This window comes from Phycodurus eques, chromosome 1 (genome assembly GCF_024500275.1).
Source record: "Phycodurus eques isolate BA_2022a chromosome 1, UOR_Pequ_1.1, whole genome shotgun sequence".
Lineage (NCBI taxonomy): Eukaryota > Metazoa > Chordata > Actinopteri > Syngnathiformes > Syngnathidae > Phycodurus > Phycodurus eques.
Window position 1 is genome coordinate 29305601 of NC_084525.1, and position 18315 is coordinate 29323915.

The 18315-nt window shown below is 42.5% G+C and overlaps 1 protein-coding gene across 1 annotated transcript in view; it reads left to right on the plus strand.

Moving 5' to 3' along the window:
* Nucleotides 1-17907, plus strand: part of oprl1 (opiate receptor-like 1) — a 66608-nt gene extending 48701 nt beyond the window's left edge. The window contains exon 7 of the mRNA XM_061686348.1: nt 16607-17907. Within this exon, the coding sequence (XP_061542332.1) occupies nt 16607-17151 (545 nt within the window). The 3' untranslated portion in view covers nt 17152-17907. The remainder of the gene's footprint in view (nt 1-16606) is intronic.
* The last annotated feature ends 408 nt before the right edge of the window (nt 17908-18315 follow it).

Consider the following 18315-nt stretch of genomic DNA (forward strand, 5'->3'; position numbering starts at 1 on the left):
CGCCAGCAAAGTGACTCATCATGGTTGATGTTATGAATTCTCACACTGTGGCTTTTACACAACATCTGGCACGATGGGACATTTGTATCATTACAAAACTGAGTAACACTTCATATTTCAGTTTGGGGTGTGCAATTAAGCGTTGGATGGAATTTATTTACTAAACTTCAATGAGTACAAGGTGTTAATATGAAGCAAGGTATTTATTTGAGGTGAAGCCTTTTTTTTTTTAAAGAGGCTTTAAGCAGATATCGGTGTTTTGTTTCTTAATACATCAAATGTTTGAAGATAAGCGCTGAAAACGTATGCAAAGACTTATAACAATATAGTGCTGAATTGTTGAGATATAGCTTAAGGGTCTTTTTCACCGTTTGAATTATTCTGATTTTGTAGGCGGGGCTACAACACAGCCTGTGACATCACATGGTAGGGGCGTATACTTCGTCGCGAGAGTTCCCTCCCCCACTATATAAGTACAAAGTGACGTCATTTCGTTTGGCTATGCTGCTCAGTTCTGAGTTAGCTATGCTTAGCTTCCATAACAAGGCCCATTTACCACTCCAACTTGCAGTTAGCAAGCTAACGATGGCCACACCCAGAAAATGCGTCTTCACATGATACTTGAATTTTCACAACAGCTCGGTTACGATTTTTTAAACTCCCCAAAAATGAGGAAATAAAACAGCGATGGATTGACTTTTTAAAGACCCATGCAGATGGCGAGCTGAACATCAACACCAGCAGCCGACTCTGAAGTGCACATTTTACAATGGATAGTTTTGTAAACTTTCACCAGAGAAAACATGGCATCGTGGGTAACTTGTTACTAGCGAATGCGGCAATGCTAACTGTCAAACTACCTGAGCTTCCTCCTACCGTCCCGCTGTCGTCAGGTGCCGTGTTCGGCTGTGACTTTATGTCACCAACAACGAGGGTAAGTTGACTTTTTTAGGATTGTAGTCCATAATAACCATTCAATTTTGAAGTTGAGCCTCCTAACGTATAGGCTATCTCCTCAGTATGTTTGATTCTTTTTGGCACATCCATTCGACACGCCCACAGAGTCTGAGACCTGAGAGGTGGACCTTATTATTTTGAAGATTTGAAACCTGATTTTATATACTATATGCAATTCCGTTTTTTATTCATTCAAATATGGTAGGCTTGTTAACATTACTCTTCTCTGTGGTGTGTCGCATTTACATGCCAATTTTTGGGCCTGCTGAGTGCCACTTTAACAAGCTATTTGGGTAAAGGTGGAGCTAGAAGCACTGATGTTCATTGGTGGGTCCACAGAGAAGTTAATGTATAACTACCTCACATTGGCAATTGCCTTTTAGTCTTGGTTAAATAATGCAGTGCAAGTGGAGGTGAAAAGTTTTCACATTGTAACATATGATAAATGCACCTGCCTAAAAAGAGTGTTGTCAAAGTAGACAAGTAAGAGAGAATAATTTGATTTGAGTAAGGGTAAAAAGTAGTATTCGGTGAAAAAAAAAAGTACTGAGTAACTGGTGCGTAACTATTGATTTATTTATTTTTGAAACAGCACATGAATGTAAATGGACAAGAATATAAAATAGGAATATGCTAATTAAAATATTGTCCAACATGTTTACCAATGTGAAACAGCAGTTGTGCCAATTTACAGCTTTATCTTCAGTGGATACATTGGAGATTGCTTTTCTCCCTGCTCCTTTTGAATGCGCACAACTTTTTTTTTTTTTTAAGACAGAAGAACAGAGAGCTCAAGCGGGTCCAAGTGGGTTGGACGAACTGTAGTTTGAATTCACGTGCTGTGGTTGACCTGCTGTTTTTTTCCCACACACCACACAACGAGATAGCCTCTTGTACAGTTTATGTAGGCTGAAATGCCAACATTTTAGGCCGACATAACTGACAATGCATGACGTAGCTGTTCTTTTTGTAGTCCATGCATCCATTTTATATATAGTGCTTCTCAATCGGGCCGTGGGGGACCTGGAGCCTTTAGGTATTTTTTTTTTTTTTTTTACTTCTACCATGTTTTACGTAAATAAGTCATTTTGAGCGGCACGGTGACCGACTGGTTAGAGCGTCAACCTCACAGTTCTGCGGACCCGGGCTCAATCCCCTGCCCCGCCTGTGTGGAGTTTGCATGTTCTCCCCGTGCCTGCGTGGGTTTTCTCCGGGAACTCCGGTTTCCTCCCCAAAATTGCACGTAGGTGTGACTGTGAGTGCGAATGGTTGTTTGATTGTATGTGCCCTGCGATTGGCTGGCTACCAGTTCAGGGTGTACCCTGCCTCCTGCCCGATGGCAGCTGGGATAGGCTCCAGAACGCCCGCAACCCTCCCTAGTGAGGAGAAGCGGCTCAGAAAATGGATGGATGAAAGTCATTTTGAACACTGCTTCTGTGCTTGTGCATTCATGTGACTGCATGGCTCCGTTTGATTTGTCAAATGGAGTCAAATGTCACTAGTAGATAGATTGGATTGGAATCATGTGACAGTTTTTCTGATGAATCAAAATAGATCGGCAAGCAATAATATAATACTGTACCTCATGATGAAAATACAAGGAGTGGAATGTAGCTCCATGTAGCGAAGTAAACAAAGCTTTTCTTCTAAACAGAAATGACTAAAGAAAAAGTAAATACGATGTTGCATTAAAACTACTCTGACATACAATCTATCCAAAAAGGTTACTTTTATAAATGTGACAGAAAATGTTTTAGCTCTTTAATACCCACCTCTGACTTAATGGTATATAAAAAAAATAAAAATAAATAAAAAACCAATCATCTAACATAAGATGGACTTTTGATTCAGCCTGAGAACCCAGAGATACTCGACACTGGTTTGAAAGGGCTGGATTTTCCTCACAACTGGATTAATGCGATGAGACTAAGGCTGTGTTCACACTTGCCAGGTTGGGTTGGATTAAAACGTACCCCAGGGCAATTGCTTCAAAAGTGTGGTTCGTTTTGTCAAGTGTGCAAGTAATCATCTGCGATGTGGGTTGGTTGCAGGTCTTTGGTAAATGTAAGCACAGCAATATTGGATATGTATCACTAAAAAAATCAGACATGGGCACTACACTTGCAATGTAAATGTGGCCTAAGACTACTCAGTAGTAAGTAAGCAAGCAACATTATTAAAAAAAACAAGCAAAAAAACAGATGAGCGCAATTGATGAGTCATAATTTTGCCTTGTAAACACTCGTCTAATAAGTTTCCACACGTGACACTTTAATCTACAGTCAGTTTATCTGCTCTTTGATTGCCTCTAAAAGCAGTTTTACAGTTCAATCATCTCACCCCGAAACGGTTTTAGTGCCGCCGCCCCCCTCCTTGATGCTCCGGTGAACTCCATTTCATTTAATGAGATGTCTATTAGCCCAACACACAATCGCTCCATTCCAGTTAAACTTTACTGCTGCTGCCAGTCCTCTACCACGACACAGTGAGTCACTCAAGGGATAATCAGTGTGAACTTTGTGCTTGCTTTCTGCAAATATTTAATGTTTGCCTTTTGTCACTTCTTGGATGTTCTTCTTCACTTCTGACTTGGCTTTCAACCTTTCCAAGCCATAAGAAAGCCTTTTTGCACCTTCTAAAAAGTACAAGTGCCAAATTACTTTATACTACAATATTTGGGGAATGTCAGTTGAGAGAGGAGGCTTGTTTGGTGGTAGGACTTAAACTCATTTCGAAATTGAGTCTTAGCCACTTGCTTTATAAATTGTGTAGGAAGTGTGTGCATGTGTCTTGTCATCCTCGTTCTGCCGCCCTAGGATGTTTGCCATTGGCTGGGTTCAGCAGTCGTGCACAACCAACATGAAATGATGTTTGTGATTGGGTGGCCTTAACTTTGCACTTAAGGGCAGGCGTAAAAGTGAGCTTTACATGCAACTTCAAGCTGGGGAGAATATATATCTTTATCGTTGATTTTGAGATACAGTGGACCCCTGCAAACTCGCGGTCCGGCACACCCAAATTCAACGATTTATGAATTTAAAAAAACTTTTTTTTTTCTTTTTTGGGGGGAACCAATTCTGAAAACACTTATTTCTGGCTTATTCCTGCTTATTCATGCATTTGGGGGGTTTAAGAAGAAAAAATGTCAATGCAATTGCAATGGGTGTCATTTATCTGCGGATTTTCACTATTTGCTGTCCGGCATGGTCCCGATCCTCCACAAGTAGTGGGGTTCCACTGTACTAATTTGTTGAAAGTCACTGGGAGCGGTTCCACTCCCGTCCAGCCACTCCCGGTGATTTTGTTGTCTTACTTCCTGCTCCCACCCGAAAATTTAATTTGCTTCCATCAGAGCCCCTTGGGTCCCGCAGGATTCCCGTGAGACCCAAAGGATCCATTGGGAATCCCGAAAGAATGGCAGCCACCGGCGCTGGCAAGAGGCTAGATAGCTAGTTAGCAGCTAGCTGGGTGGAGAGGCTGAGGAGGAAGTTAGTTTCTGGATGCTCTTGTTTTTGTAACACACCACCAGAAGTACGGAAGTGGAGTGTATGAGGCAGCAACTTGACCACACAGGTCGCCATGAAGACTAAAAGTGCATGCTTCACCAGTGGTTTTTGTACTGTCTCTTTTGTTTCTCCAATGCAACCAAGCTCTTCTTTAAATATTAAATCAAAGATTTTATTTATTTTTTTGCAAAAATATTGTATAAATTTTTTAGTATATTGTAGATTTTTTTTCATGTTGTGCTTGCAAACACTGTTGATGGCCGTCAAATGTAACAGAAAATTAAAATTAAAGCGAGAATACTGTTTAACTGTTCAAACTCGTCATGGTTCTTAAAACATATATATTATTATGGTCTTGGTCTTGTCTCAGTCTTGACTTGTCTCAGTCTTGGTCTTGACTCTGTCTTGAATCCCAAAAGTCTTGATCTTGTCTCGGTCTTCGTGAGTTCTGGTCCAGGGCTAGTCTTGATCTTGGATAGTGCGATCTTGACCACAACACTACTAGTAGTATTAGTAGTAGTAGTAGTAGTAGTAGTAGTAGTAGTATTAGTAGTGCAGATCGAGAAACCTATTTTCACTTTTGGTTGTGACAGTGCTCTTTACAATTCTGGTGAGAAGAAACATTTTTTACAATGTGGCAACTGACTATACAGGGTCTCTTGTACACACGCAGCCAGCACGATTATTTCCACCCTGTCTATTTACAAGCAACATGATAGCATTCAGTTCACTCTAGCCATACGTACCAAAAAGTTCGCTAAACAATGTGAGACGTATCAATAAAGCAAATTTATTATCATCAGCTGCGATGAAGGGCAAAGACTATAAGATGGACATGTCTAATTATATTATATATTATTCTCACTTTGGTCATGGGTGTGCAATGATTATATTCGATGTACACGGTATCAGTCAGAGCAGAAACGCAAATTTATGTTGCATGTGTTCAGTTTTTTACTTTAAATTAACATTAGATGGACTCTTTTAATGCACGTTATTCATGTTAATTTAACTTGTCTTACCTGGTGAAGAACTATAAACTATCTTTATCTGAGAACCCAAAATGATGAATTCCAAACCTTTGCAACAATGTCAGGATTTCCTTTCAGAGATATTCGTTTTCTGCTAGTGTCAACATCTGCTGGATCAGGACCCATTCCTCATCTGTGGGAATTGTATAAATACTAAGAATCCTGTTGTACTTCCTACAAACCAGATGTTAAGCCACACTGCAATGCTAGGCAGTAATGCCTCGTGTTTGCTTAAATTTTAACTTGTTCAATTTCATTTTGGAGCCTTGCATTGATGAGCAAATAGCGTTTCGAAAAAAGATGACAACTGGAAATAGTTGGGCTGGCTGAGTTTTAAAATGGAAGAGCCACAGTTGGGTGTTGGCATAGTGAGATGGCACCCACTTTGTAATGCACATTACCGCCACCCACAGGACTGGAGAAGAACAGCAGTGCAGGGCATGTCACATTTCGGATTTTTCAGAATTGCCATTGCTATGTCATTTATAGAATTAAATTGTATTTATGATTGCAGCTTGGTCTGGGAGTGCCTTTTCCACTTAAGGAAATTGAACCTGTGGTCCAACAGTCACAGGCCATATTCCCAATCACATGGCCGCCCACGACTTCCTCAATGCTGTATTAAAGTGTATTAAAAAGGTGTAGGCCTGTGTTTGTGTGCGCGCGTGCAAATGTTGCGTGCGTGTGTTGTTGGTAGCTCTGCATGAGGTCCAATAACGTCACCAAAGGAGGTCAGGTTTTGCCAGCTGGCCTGCTGACAGAATGGCGAGCCGCCTGTAATCCTGTGGTCACACCACCTGCCAAGATAGCTTGTCTTTTTGGAAGAAGCATTTAACATTAATCCACAAAATTGGCTTGTTTTTTTTATGTGATTATGTATTTTAGAAAATACTTTTTGTTGGTGAAGCTTTGCACTGTCTGGGTGTTTGCTCCTATGCGTTAATTGATTTCCCCCTTTGAGCCTAATTAAAACTGGTGATTCAGTGGCAGGTTTCACACTCATGTCCTCACACAGCAAATAAAAGCACTTTTGAGAATTTAAACAAAGTTTTGTAGCATCTAAATTAGCGTCAGCAAACAATATTTTGTTATTGTTTTCAAATCAGAATCTGAACCATCTTTATTTGCCAAGTATTTCCAAAAACACACAAGGAATCTGTCTCCAGTAGTTGAAGCCACTCTAGTACGACACTTTTGAGACATAAAGACATTGACAAAAAAACAGTCACTGAGCAATAAAGGATTGCTAGTTGTCTGGTAATGCCGGTACATTTTTTGTTTTTGTTTTTTTGACAATTGTGCAAAAGATGCAGAGTCCTAGCACTTAAAGCAGTTCGAATGACGAATATTGCCATAGTCTGGTGCAATGACCATTGTGCAAAGGGCGCCAAGACTTCAAGGAGTGTATGCAGTTTAAAGTGACAAGTAGTGTGATCATCTGGGACAATGTTGATTGTGCAAATGTTGCAGATACTCCTCAGTCAGTGTGCAAATGGAGCAGATGCTACTCTGGCATGAGTGGCCCATATTGGTCAACTACAGATATGCAAATAGTGCAGCGTGGCGAGACTACTACAGTGAGTGCGCGAGTAATATATAATTGGCCCGTCAGAAATGTGACAATTAACTCAGACAAAAAAATTGGCAGCATGTTGCAATGGAATTATAGGTTAGCTGTTTAAGAAGTTGATTGCAAGAGGGAAGAAGCTGTTAGAATGTCTGCTAGTTCTAGTTTGCATTGATCGGTCGCGCCAACCTGAGGGAAGGAGCTGGAAGAGCCGGTGACCGGGATGTGGAGGGTCCGAGAGGATTTTGCACGCTCTTGTCTTAGTTCTGGCAGCGTGCAAGTCCTCAAGGGTGGGTAGGGGGGCACCAACAATCCTTTCAGCAGTTTTGATTGTCCGTTGGTGCAATGCAATGTTTAGAGACAACAATTCAAGCGAGTAATGTCCACACCATGGTCGGGATTCTGTAGCTTCATCATGCAGTGGCTGTTACCATGGCAACAACAGCTCAGCTAACTGAAAGGCATACTGCTTGTTGTACTCCAGTTTTAGCAGTAAATGTAGCTTATTTATATTTCATTCAATAACAAAAATGTTTTAAAACAACAAGTGCTGTTATTGACACGGGACATCCTATCTAGTCTTCATATCAATCAAGTTTATTACCTTTGGCAAAGGCATGGAATGGATCATATTTCATGAGTGTTAGTCTTTTTAAATTTGTTAGTGTGCATGTGAATTCCCAGTTTTTTAGTCTGCAGGATTATGCAAAAGAGCTAGTTCACCAAAATGGGTTGTAGCATAATTCATGTTTTTTTTGTTTTGTTTTTTAATTCTTATTCTTATTGTGATTCAAAAGTCACATCCACAGAATATTATAGACACAGCCTATTCTGTTTCAGTTGTGTGGAAGCTTTCAACCACTTTGTAGTGCGCACTACCAACACTTACAAGACTGGAGTGGAACGGTAACATACTAAACCAGGAATTCCCTTACTGTGGTGCGCACCGGTTCATACATAATCTTCTGTGAAGTCAAATCACCATATTCTCTTTTTCTTTTCCTGTGGTTCTTCATTTCCTTTGATTTTCACTGTTCGTAGTATGGCCCGGTCCCTATCACCTGCGAATAGCAGGAGACCATTGGATGCACACATAAAATAAGCGCAAGCGTTGACCAGTAATTTCTTGTCAACTGATTAAAACCCACTTGTACCTTTTAAAGTATTTGTTTGATGTAATTTTAACTTTTTGATTCAGTGGAACTAATTAGAAATTGAAATTGAAGAAGAATCACCATTTATTGTCATGAACATGCATGCATGCATGCACATGAAATGTGTTCTCTGCATTTAACCCATCACAGTGAACATGTACACATGTTAGTGGAACACACTGGAGCAGGGGGTAGCTGAAGCGCCCGGGGAGCATTTTGGGGTATCAGTGTCTTGCTCAAGGACACCACAGCCGTGAGTCCGGGGGATGTTGGCAGATGGTCCAGTGGGGGTCTTGAACCTTTGACACGGTGGCAGGCGATTATCTTAGCCATTGGGCCACGGCTGCCCGTGTAGACACATGAAGACACAGTTTGCGACCAAAAGAACAACACTTCAGAGTGTTCCCTTGTAAGACAGTAGGGCATCTTATTGCTGACATAACAGCAAATGATATGCAGTACTTGAACAGCCCGCCCCAAGGGCACATTGGCAGGAAAGAGGTGATGCAGGTTTCGCTAGTAAATGCTTGCACCAATCCATTAAAAACAAGTTTGTTGAGAGGGACATCTGCTTGTTTGCTTTGAGTCCACACTCAGTTACATGTACATGTAGGCTGAACTGAAACATCACCATAATGGATTTATTATTGAAACCCCCCGCACACCAAAAAAAAAAGCTTACACACCTATACACATGATATACAGTACAGTTCGGTATTTTGACAATGACAGCATTTTCTGATTTGCCTCTATAAACCACCACAATAGATCCATCATGCCATCTTCCATTTATCTGAGGTCGGGTTGCGGGGGCAGGAGCTTCAGCAGGGAAAAACAAAAACCCCTGTGACTTGAATTAATGAAGGCCATTTCAGGACACAAATGCATCACTGCAAAAATGGCAACGCACGGAACACAGCGATTGGAGGAGGAGAGGAAGTGGAAGGGGACAATTAACATTTGGGAAGGTGAGACATTCTGAAAGAATGATTGCCACTAAAAGCTATTGATTGATTGACCTTTTCCTCTGCTGGTATTCTGCATCCTGCATCGGAGTTCCTGCCATCGGGCTCAAAGCTGACGCAGCTCTTGACTAAAAGATAAATAACCAAATAAAATAATAAAACTGTAACATGGGCATACTCATTGTGTGCAGGGAGCATGTGTGGAAAAGATCACATGGAAATAGAAGTAATCTGTTCCAGGGTCAAGCTGTTGTCATCACAAACCCTTTATCAACTGATGTGTATCTGCAGCATTTGAATATGAGTCACCAGCCAATCGATGGGCACATATAAACCAACCATTTACTCTCACATTCACACCTAGGGAAAAGTTTGTCTTCAGTGATCTAACATGAATGTTTTTTTAAATGTGGGAGGAGGCTGGGGGAAAAAATCTGAGCAGGCAAGGGGAAAATAACTCCAGATAAAAAGGCACAAACTGAGATTTGGACCCAAAACCTCAGAACTGTGAAGCAGACATACAAACCATTAGCCCATCATCGTGCCTGTTCCATATCCAAATTTCTTAATGTACTAGATTATTGATGAACATGTTGAAATGAGTAATCCAATAATCAATAGAAATCGTATTTATCGTTATCAGCTTGAGCATGTGCTTGTAGTTGCACATTATTGAAGTCATTGCATCAATGAGCTGTCAGACAGTGAAAGTAATGAGATTACATTGAAATCCCACATGATAGATCAAAGTATTGATAAAATGTCTACATTGTAAGAAAAAAACAAAAATGAGACAGAGCGGAATCATATTAGGGAGACGTGACACATGGTGGAAAGAAGCAAAAGGCTGAAGTATCCAAGAAAACTTTGTTAGAACAAACATGTTTACGGACCATCAACCTCTGCCAAGTTTCAATGTTTTGTTAAATAAATACATCAATAATGCATAAAAATAACAAACTTTTCAGCTCATTTGTTGTGCTTAAATAGGAGTGGTTCTGGATAGGATGGGAGTTTGATGTTATCGTTTGACATGCCGTGTGATCTTATCTAAATCCCAATTCCAATGAAGTTGGGATGTTGTGTAAAATGTAAATAAAAAAAGAATCCAGTGGTTTGAAAATCATTTTCAACCTATATTCAATTGAATACACTACAAAGACTAATGTACAAACTGATAAGCTTGATTGTTTTGTTTTTCAAATATTCACGCATGTTGTTTTAGATGCCTGCAATTGGAAAGCTGGTATAGGGGAAACAAAAGACTAGGACAGTTGAGTAATACTGGAAGAAAAATAAATAAATAAATAAATAAACTTTTTGGGAACATTCTACAGCTCAACAGGTTAATTGGAAAAAGGAAAGTGTCATGATTGCGTATGAAAGGAGCATCCCGAAAGGCTTAGTTGTTTACAAGCAAGGATAGGGCAAGGTTCACCACTTTTTGAACAATTGTGTGAGCAAATAGTCCAACAGTTTCAGAACGTTTCTCAACATCCAGTTGCAAGGAGTTTAGTGACTTCATCATCTACTGTACGTTCCATAGTGTCATCAAAAGATTCAGAGAATTTGGAGAAATCTCTGCACGTAATTGGCAAGGCCTACCGGCCTTCTGTGGTCATGAAATCCTTCGAACGCCTTGTGCTGGAGAACCTTAAGAGCGTCACAGGACCCCTGCTGGACCCATTGCAGTTTGCCCACCGGGCGAACAGGTCTGTGGATTACTCAGTTAACAAGGGACTGCACTTCATCCTAGAACACCTCGACGGCGCGGGGACCTACGCGAGGATCCTATTCGTGGACTTCAGTTCTGCGTTCAACACCATAATCTTGAACTCCTCTCCTCCAAGCTTCTCCAGCTCAACGTCTCGACTGCCATCTGCCAGTGGATTTACAGCTTCCTGACTGGCAGGACACAGCAGGTATGGCTAGGGGACACCACCTCATCCACACGCACCATCAGCACTGGATCCCACACTGGATGTGTCCTCTCTTCAGCTGCTCTTCTCTCTCTACCTGAACGCACCCGGCTGTCAAAATCCTGAAGTTTGCAGACGACACCACAGTCATCGGCCTCATTAAAGACTGTGACGAGTCTGCATATCGACAGGAAGTGGAGCTGCTGGAGCTTTGGTGCAGCCAACACAACTTGGAGCTGAACACGCTCAAGACTGTAGACATGTTCATGAACTTCAGGTAGCATCCTTTGCCACAACTGCCCCTCACGCTGTCCAACTGCCCTGTGTGAACTGTCGTGACCTTCAAGTTCCTGGGAATTACAGTCTCTGAGGACCTGTAGTGGGAGACCAACATCTGGGCCTTTTTGAGGACGGACCCACCCTTGAGGACTTGCACGCTGCCAGAACTAAGGCAATCCTCTTGGACCCTCCACATCCTGGTCACCACCTCTTCCAGCTTCTTCCCTCAGGTAGGCGCTATCAATGCAAACTAAAATGAGCAGTTATTCCAACAGCGTCTTCCCTCTTGCCATTAAATTGCAAGAGGACTTTGCTGCATCATTTGCACAACTGTAATTGTATCAGCATTACCACATTACCGGTAACCTTTCATTGCTCAGTGACTCTTCGTAGTGTGTTTTTATGTCTCAAGAGTATTTTTTGTCAAAATGGCTGTCTATTGTCGTACTCGAGCGGGTCCCAGTACTGGAGACAAATTCCTTGTGTGTTTTTGACATACTTGGCAAATAAAGAGGATTCTGAATCTAAATGCCTGTGACAGGTAGCACTGCATTAAAAACCGGTATCATTGTGTAAAGGATTGCCATTTGGGCTCAGAAACACTTCAGAAAACTATTGTCAGGTAACACTGGTCATCGTTACATCTACAAATGCAAGTTAAAACTCTACCATACAAAGCAAAGGCCATATACATATTTTTTTTGTCCTGTTCGGCTGTTAGGTCAAGCAGAATGGAAAATCTGTATCCCTTTCATGCCGGAACAGTTTTATTGTGTCACAGTGGAGTTTTTACTGTTCCGCTGTGGTATTATAATTGAGGTTTACTGAGAATCAGACAGTCGAACAGAACAAAGTTTCTAGAAGGAAGAAGAGAAACAAAGACAAAAGACAAAGAACTAATTGTAAACAGTATGAGAGAAGTAAATCATTACATTATCTACAACAATGAAATTAAATATGAGTGTTGCATGGGGCTGTAGTGCTACACCTTGTGAGGGAAGGACAGGACAAGATAGAACAGGACAAGGACAGGAGAAGAAGCATGCAGGACAAGGGTCCTGAACCCGACTGTACAACTGAAGTGTGGTGACATTTAATTATATGAATTATAAAAGCCTACAGGACGAGAGTATAAGTGAGGGGATACACAAGCGATTTGCATATTCATGAGTTATTTGTTTCAGTAAGTGGGTAACCCCACACCTAGTGAAAGAGTCCTAGGGGTGTGTGCCTGCGGATACATGCAAGTGAATTGATACCGTTTTACATGCACAAAGACTGCCAGAAGTGTCCTGTAATTGCTGTGGCCGCACCGCGGCAGCTGAGGGCCCCACCCAAACAATCGAGGGGCTGGATCAGGAGCAGCCGTGGGCCATGAGAGGTCAGCCTCAACACCAAGCAGTCATCCAGCCCGGGGGGCCCGGCATCAGGAGCACCGCCATGCAAGTAAGTGAGACCCACCTCACTTACTATGACTGCCAGGTCCCCGACTGGCAGTCATTGGCCCTACCCCGTGTTTCAGTGCTGACCTCTCCAGATTAAAATCTGGAGAGGTCAGTGAGCCGAGGGGGAGGGTGCAGGGCTGCCAGTCGCTAGTGCTTAACAGCCAAACCCGTCCCTGAGCGTGGGAGGTGGACCCCCCGCACCCCCTCAAAACCAGGCAGGGAAAAGAACCCCACAGCAGGCCCAACAGCCTGCAGAGGACCGCCACGGGAAGAGGAAGAGGCGACCGCAGTGGGACACAAGGAACAGCGAGAAAAGGAGGAAGCAGGCACGAGGAGCGACAGGGGGCCCCCACCGCCCCCACTAGCAGCCAAAGCGGGGGACCCAAGCGGGTGCCAGCTGGCACCGCCCCAGCACCTATGGAACATGGGCGAGTCACCATCACACCTCCACTACTCCCCAGGTGGTCGCCCCAGTGGTTTCTCCCCACGCCCCACCCTCAAGATCAAGAAGGAGTGAAAAAAAGTCCCGCCCCCAGAGATTCCAGAACCACAAACACAGGTACAAGAGAAGATCCCCACAGCATGCATGTGTCTTTACACCATGCAAACCGATCTAAAATGTGTGAAAATAAGAGAGAAAAAAGAAAAATAAATGAATAGAATAATAATAAAAGAACAACAACAACCTCGACAACAAAGAATATAGTATTACATTGTTTACTTTCACACTTATGAAAATAGTCTTGCTATTGTCAAATGGCACTCTACTCAGGCAAAGGAATCAAGAGTCTAGATTTAGTATGTTGAGGAAAGGTGACCAGCTATGTACGTATATGTGTAATTGATTTTTTTCGTTCTGCTAATATTTTTTCTAACACAATATATTCTATGATGAGATTTAGCCACTGATAGAGGCTAGAGTCTTTGTTTTTCCAGTTTAATAGAATTGTTTTCTTTGCTCTAGCTAACGTGACAAATAAAGATGGTGAATATTTATTAGAGAGGTCAATTATGCCTAAGTCGCCAAGTATGCACAATCTTGGGGAAAGTGGAATCCTGCAGTTTAAAATATCCATCCATCCATCCATTTTCCGAGCCGCTTCTCCTCACTAGGGTCACGGGCGTGCTGGAGCCTATCCCAGCTATCATCGGGCAGGAGGCGGGGTACACCCTGAACCAGTCGCCAGCCAATCGCAGGGCACATATAAACAAACAACCATTTGCGCACACATTCACACCTGAGGGCAATTTAGAGTTGTCAATTAACCTACTATGCATGTTTTTGAGACGTGGGAGGAAACCGGAGTGCCCGGAGAAAACCCACACAAGCACGGGGAAAACATGCAAACTCAACACGGCGGGGCCGGGGATTGAACCCCGGTCCTCAGAACTGTGAGGCAGATGTGCTAACCAGTCGGTCACCGTGCCGCCTGCCGCCATCTAAGCAATGTCTTTTTCAGGGACGTTCCTGCTTATTTCAGCAAGCCATATTCTGCACGTGTTACAACACTGTGGCTTCCTAGTAAAAGAGTATGAGTACAAGACTGGCCTGCTGCTCTCTCTCATTGAAAATGTATATGAAAATTGAGACCCCGGACCGTTGAGCAACTAAATTGTACATCAAGCAAGAATGGAAAATAATTCCACCTACAAAGCTTCAACAATTAGTGTCCTCAATTCCCAAACGCTTATTGAGTGTTGTTAAAAGGAAAGGTGATGTCACACAATGGTAAACATGCCCTGTCCCAGCTTTTTTAGAATGTGTTGCAGGCATCAAATTCAAAATGAGTGAATATTTGCAAAAAAACAAAACAAAGTCTATCAGTTTGAACATTAAATATCTTGTCTTTGTAGTGTATTCAATTGAATATAGGTTGAAAAGGATTGACAAAACATTGTATTTTTTTAAATTTACATTTTACACAATGTCCCAACTTAATTGAAATCGGGGTATGCACAATTGGTACATTTGCATTAAAACTTTAATCCAGAGGAAGTCTTGATTTGGATGACCTCCTTTTAGCTTTTAAGATCTTAGATAATAGTTATGCAGTCATTGATTTGACAGGTGAGTCAAGTGAAGGTCTCCTGTGTTTGTGCGTGTCACTCCCGATTTCTCCTTATCAGTCCGTACCCTCAGACACATTAATCTCAGACTGCATCTAATTAAAAGCAATTAAGCGGCCGTCTCATCTTCTGTCATGGTCCCTCGAAGCATACGTCATCTTTTTGTCTGTCCGCGATCATGTCCTATTACACATGCAAATATTCCCCTCCTTCTGTTTGCCCATCTTCTAACATTCACATTGCTGCCTAATCACATTCATTATTTGCATTTTTCATGTGCTCCTAATGTGCTCCCACATTGTCTGTATTGCAAAGGTTTTCATTGCATTTATGAGGCAATATTTGACTCACGATCAATTCTGTCAAAACGCACACATGGTATGTTTCCTTTTCCATAAACCTGCTCAAACGTGTCACAGGGTCTGACTCCATTCTAGAGTCATAGACACCTTAAAGCATTTGGGGACTTGTTTGGCATGGCAATGTCATTCGAGCAGAACTACATACATCATCACTTCCCATAAGGTACATGCTAATTACAGTGCAGTATTACCTGGAGGTACGCGTTTAATTAATTCCCTGACCAAGCTCCTAAGTATATTTACTCATGTATCGAATCAATATTCTCTGTTGACATTTTTTGTTGCGTGTTTTTAATAAAGATAAACAGCACACTATCAGTAATAAAAAAAAAAAAAAACACACAAAGAGAAAGTAGGGGCGTCACAGACCGGTTAGAACATCTCTCTCACAGTTCTGAGGACCCGGGTTCAAATCCGGCCTCACCTCTGTGGAGTTTGCATGTTCTCCCGGTGCCTGCGTGCTTTCTCTGGGTACTCTGGTTTCCTCCAACATCCCCAAAACATGCATGGTAGGTTAATTGAAGACTCTAAATTGCCTGTAGTTGTGAATGTGAGTGTAAATGGTTGTTTGTCTATGTGTGCCCTGTGATTGGCTGGTGACCAGTCCAGGGTGTACCCCGCCTCTCGTCCAGAGTCAAATGGGATAGGCCCAGCATGCCCGCGACCCGATGGATGGAATAAAAGAGAAAGTAAAGAAACAAAACTGGTTTTATGAAGTGTAATTACTGTATGCTGGGTCAAGCCGAGTCAAAACAACAACTACCGGTATATGTGTGTTAAGGGATGTGGCTTAGAGCGTGACGCCAGAAACATACTGTAGCATGTCTGGATGTGAACCTTGGCCTACTATAGCTGAAAGTGAGTGTCTTCATTTCGTATTTGTGTGTTTGACTCTTTGTACGGTTCAAAAAATGGCTGAAAGTCTATGGGCAACTGTTGTGCTCCTTTTTTTATTCACTTCAGTCAAACGGCAAATACTTGCTCATGACTCAAATTTTGGCTTGCAACACAATGCAAAAAAAAGACCAAGTGATGGTCCATAACTCAAATGTTGGTGATCTCAATGTACCTCTTTCGCATTTCTAACTGAGCAACAACATTAAAGAGTCTTCAAATAAGAGACTTGTGGATTTTTCGTATTACTCATCACAAGATGTTTTAGGTAGACGAGGTAAGAGGTCATTTGTGATATTGTTTTGTGTGCGCAAAAACCCTTTTGATTTTTAGTGACATCCAAAGGCCCATGAATACACATTGTCACTCAACTCATTAACAGTTCCAACAGACTGTTGATTTGATCATTTTTCATAAATATTAATCATTTATGTCTCTCTTCATTCTTCCCTGGGTCTAGGCGTTGAATGCATCGTTGTCCTACCGGAGCCACGTAGTCACTGGGATCCAGTTTTCGGCACTTGTGTCTTCCTCTTCTCCTTCCTTATCCCCGTGGCAATCATCAGTGTCTGCTACAGCCTGATGGTCAAGCGCCTACGCAGCGTTCGCATCCTGTCAGGCTCAAAGGAGAAGGACCGCAACCTGCGGCGCATCACCAGGATGGTTCTGGTGGTGGTGGCGGTGTTTGTGGTGTGCTGGACCCCCATCCAGATCATGGTCTTGGCCCAGTCGCTGGGCTTCAACCTGAGCAGCTTGTCCACGTTGGTCCTGATGCATTTCTGCATTGCTCTGGGCTACGTTAACAGTAGTCTCAACCCCGTGCTCTACGCCTTCCTTGATGAGAACTTCAAGCGCTGCTTCCGGGAGTTCTGCCAACCTTCGCCATTCCGTCTTGACACCCAGCAGTCGGGCCGGATGAGGAGCATCGCCCGGGAGGTGGCGGCCGCCTACAGCTGTAAGGCCGATGGGGGTGGGCCCGGTGGAGGGACTCCCAATCCTGCGTGACTAGGCGTGGAGCTGCCTTTGGTGGGGGTAGACCACCCAAAGAGGGGAGAGACACCAGGGACAGGGAACTCCAACACAGAACTGACTCAGATTACAGCTCTCTAGCGGCACGAGCCCCCCCGCCCCCCAACTATACGATTGGCCTGGGGTGGAGGGGAGTCTGATGAGGATGATGGTCCAGAAGGGAAAAGAATCTGAGAACACATCAAGTTGGACAGATTGTCTGACTGGGAAAAAGGGTTAGGGTTGATTAAAAACAAGAATCAAATCAACTGTATGGCAGACAATTGGATGGTATATGGTGCTACATTTGAGAGTGGTTACATCCTGGTTCTTGGAATGCTCCATAACTTTAGGAAGATGACCTTTACGTGTCTGGGGATAAACCCCATTGAGGGTTTATTTTTAAAACCAATTCCCTTGCTCACAAGACTCACTGATTGCATATCAGTTAGAGAGACAAAGACTGGACCTGTATGGAGATGATGTTCAAACCACTAATTTGGTGCTTTTAAGGAGATTCTATATCAACAGTGGTGGTGAAAGGACCACACACAGAATCATTTTGGGCTTGTGAAAGGAAGGATAAACAGCCCGATAGGGTACATAGATCCCCTTTCTTAAATCACTAATGGGTCCACCAGAGTCATGTGACCAAGCGTTGAATGAAGATTTTAAGTTGGTCGTAACGTGTACTATGTGTATATATACGACACAAGATTTGTTGTCTCAAAACCTGTAAAGGGTCTTATGAATGTGACTGAATATGTTCTTAGAATCACTTAAGAATTTGTTAAATTGAAGAAATTATTATGCTGCATTCCAGAAAACTGGGAATGTCCAAGGTTTCAGACCTCCCAGTGCAATGAATTGCCAATCAAAAGCCAAAGTAGGGGAATTTTTTTAAATGCAGTGCTTTGCCATAACACATGCTGCAAAGGTAAAAAGCTATATAAACTGTCTTTATTTGTATCAATTGCTTCGACTTGATATCGTCCTTAATAGAAACCTGTTCTGCACGGAATTTGGTGATTTGGCAAAGATATGCTGCTAAATTCTTTCTGCATGCAGTCATATGGCAAAATATCCATCCATCCATTTTCTGAGCCGCTTCTACTTACTACCGTTGCGGGCATGCTGGAGCCTATCCCAGCTATCATCGGG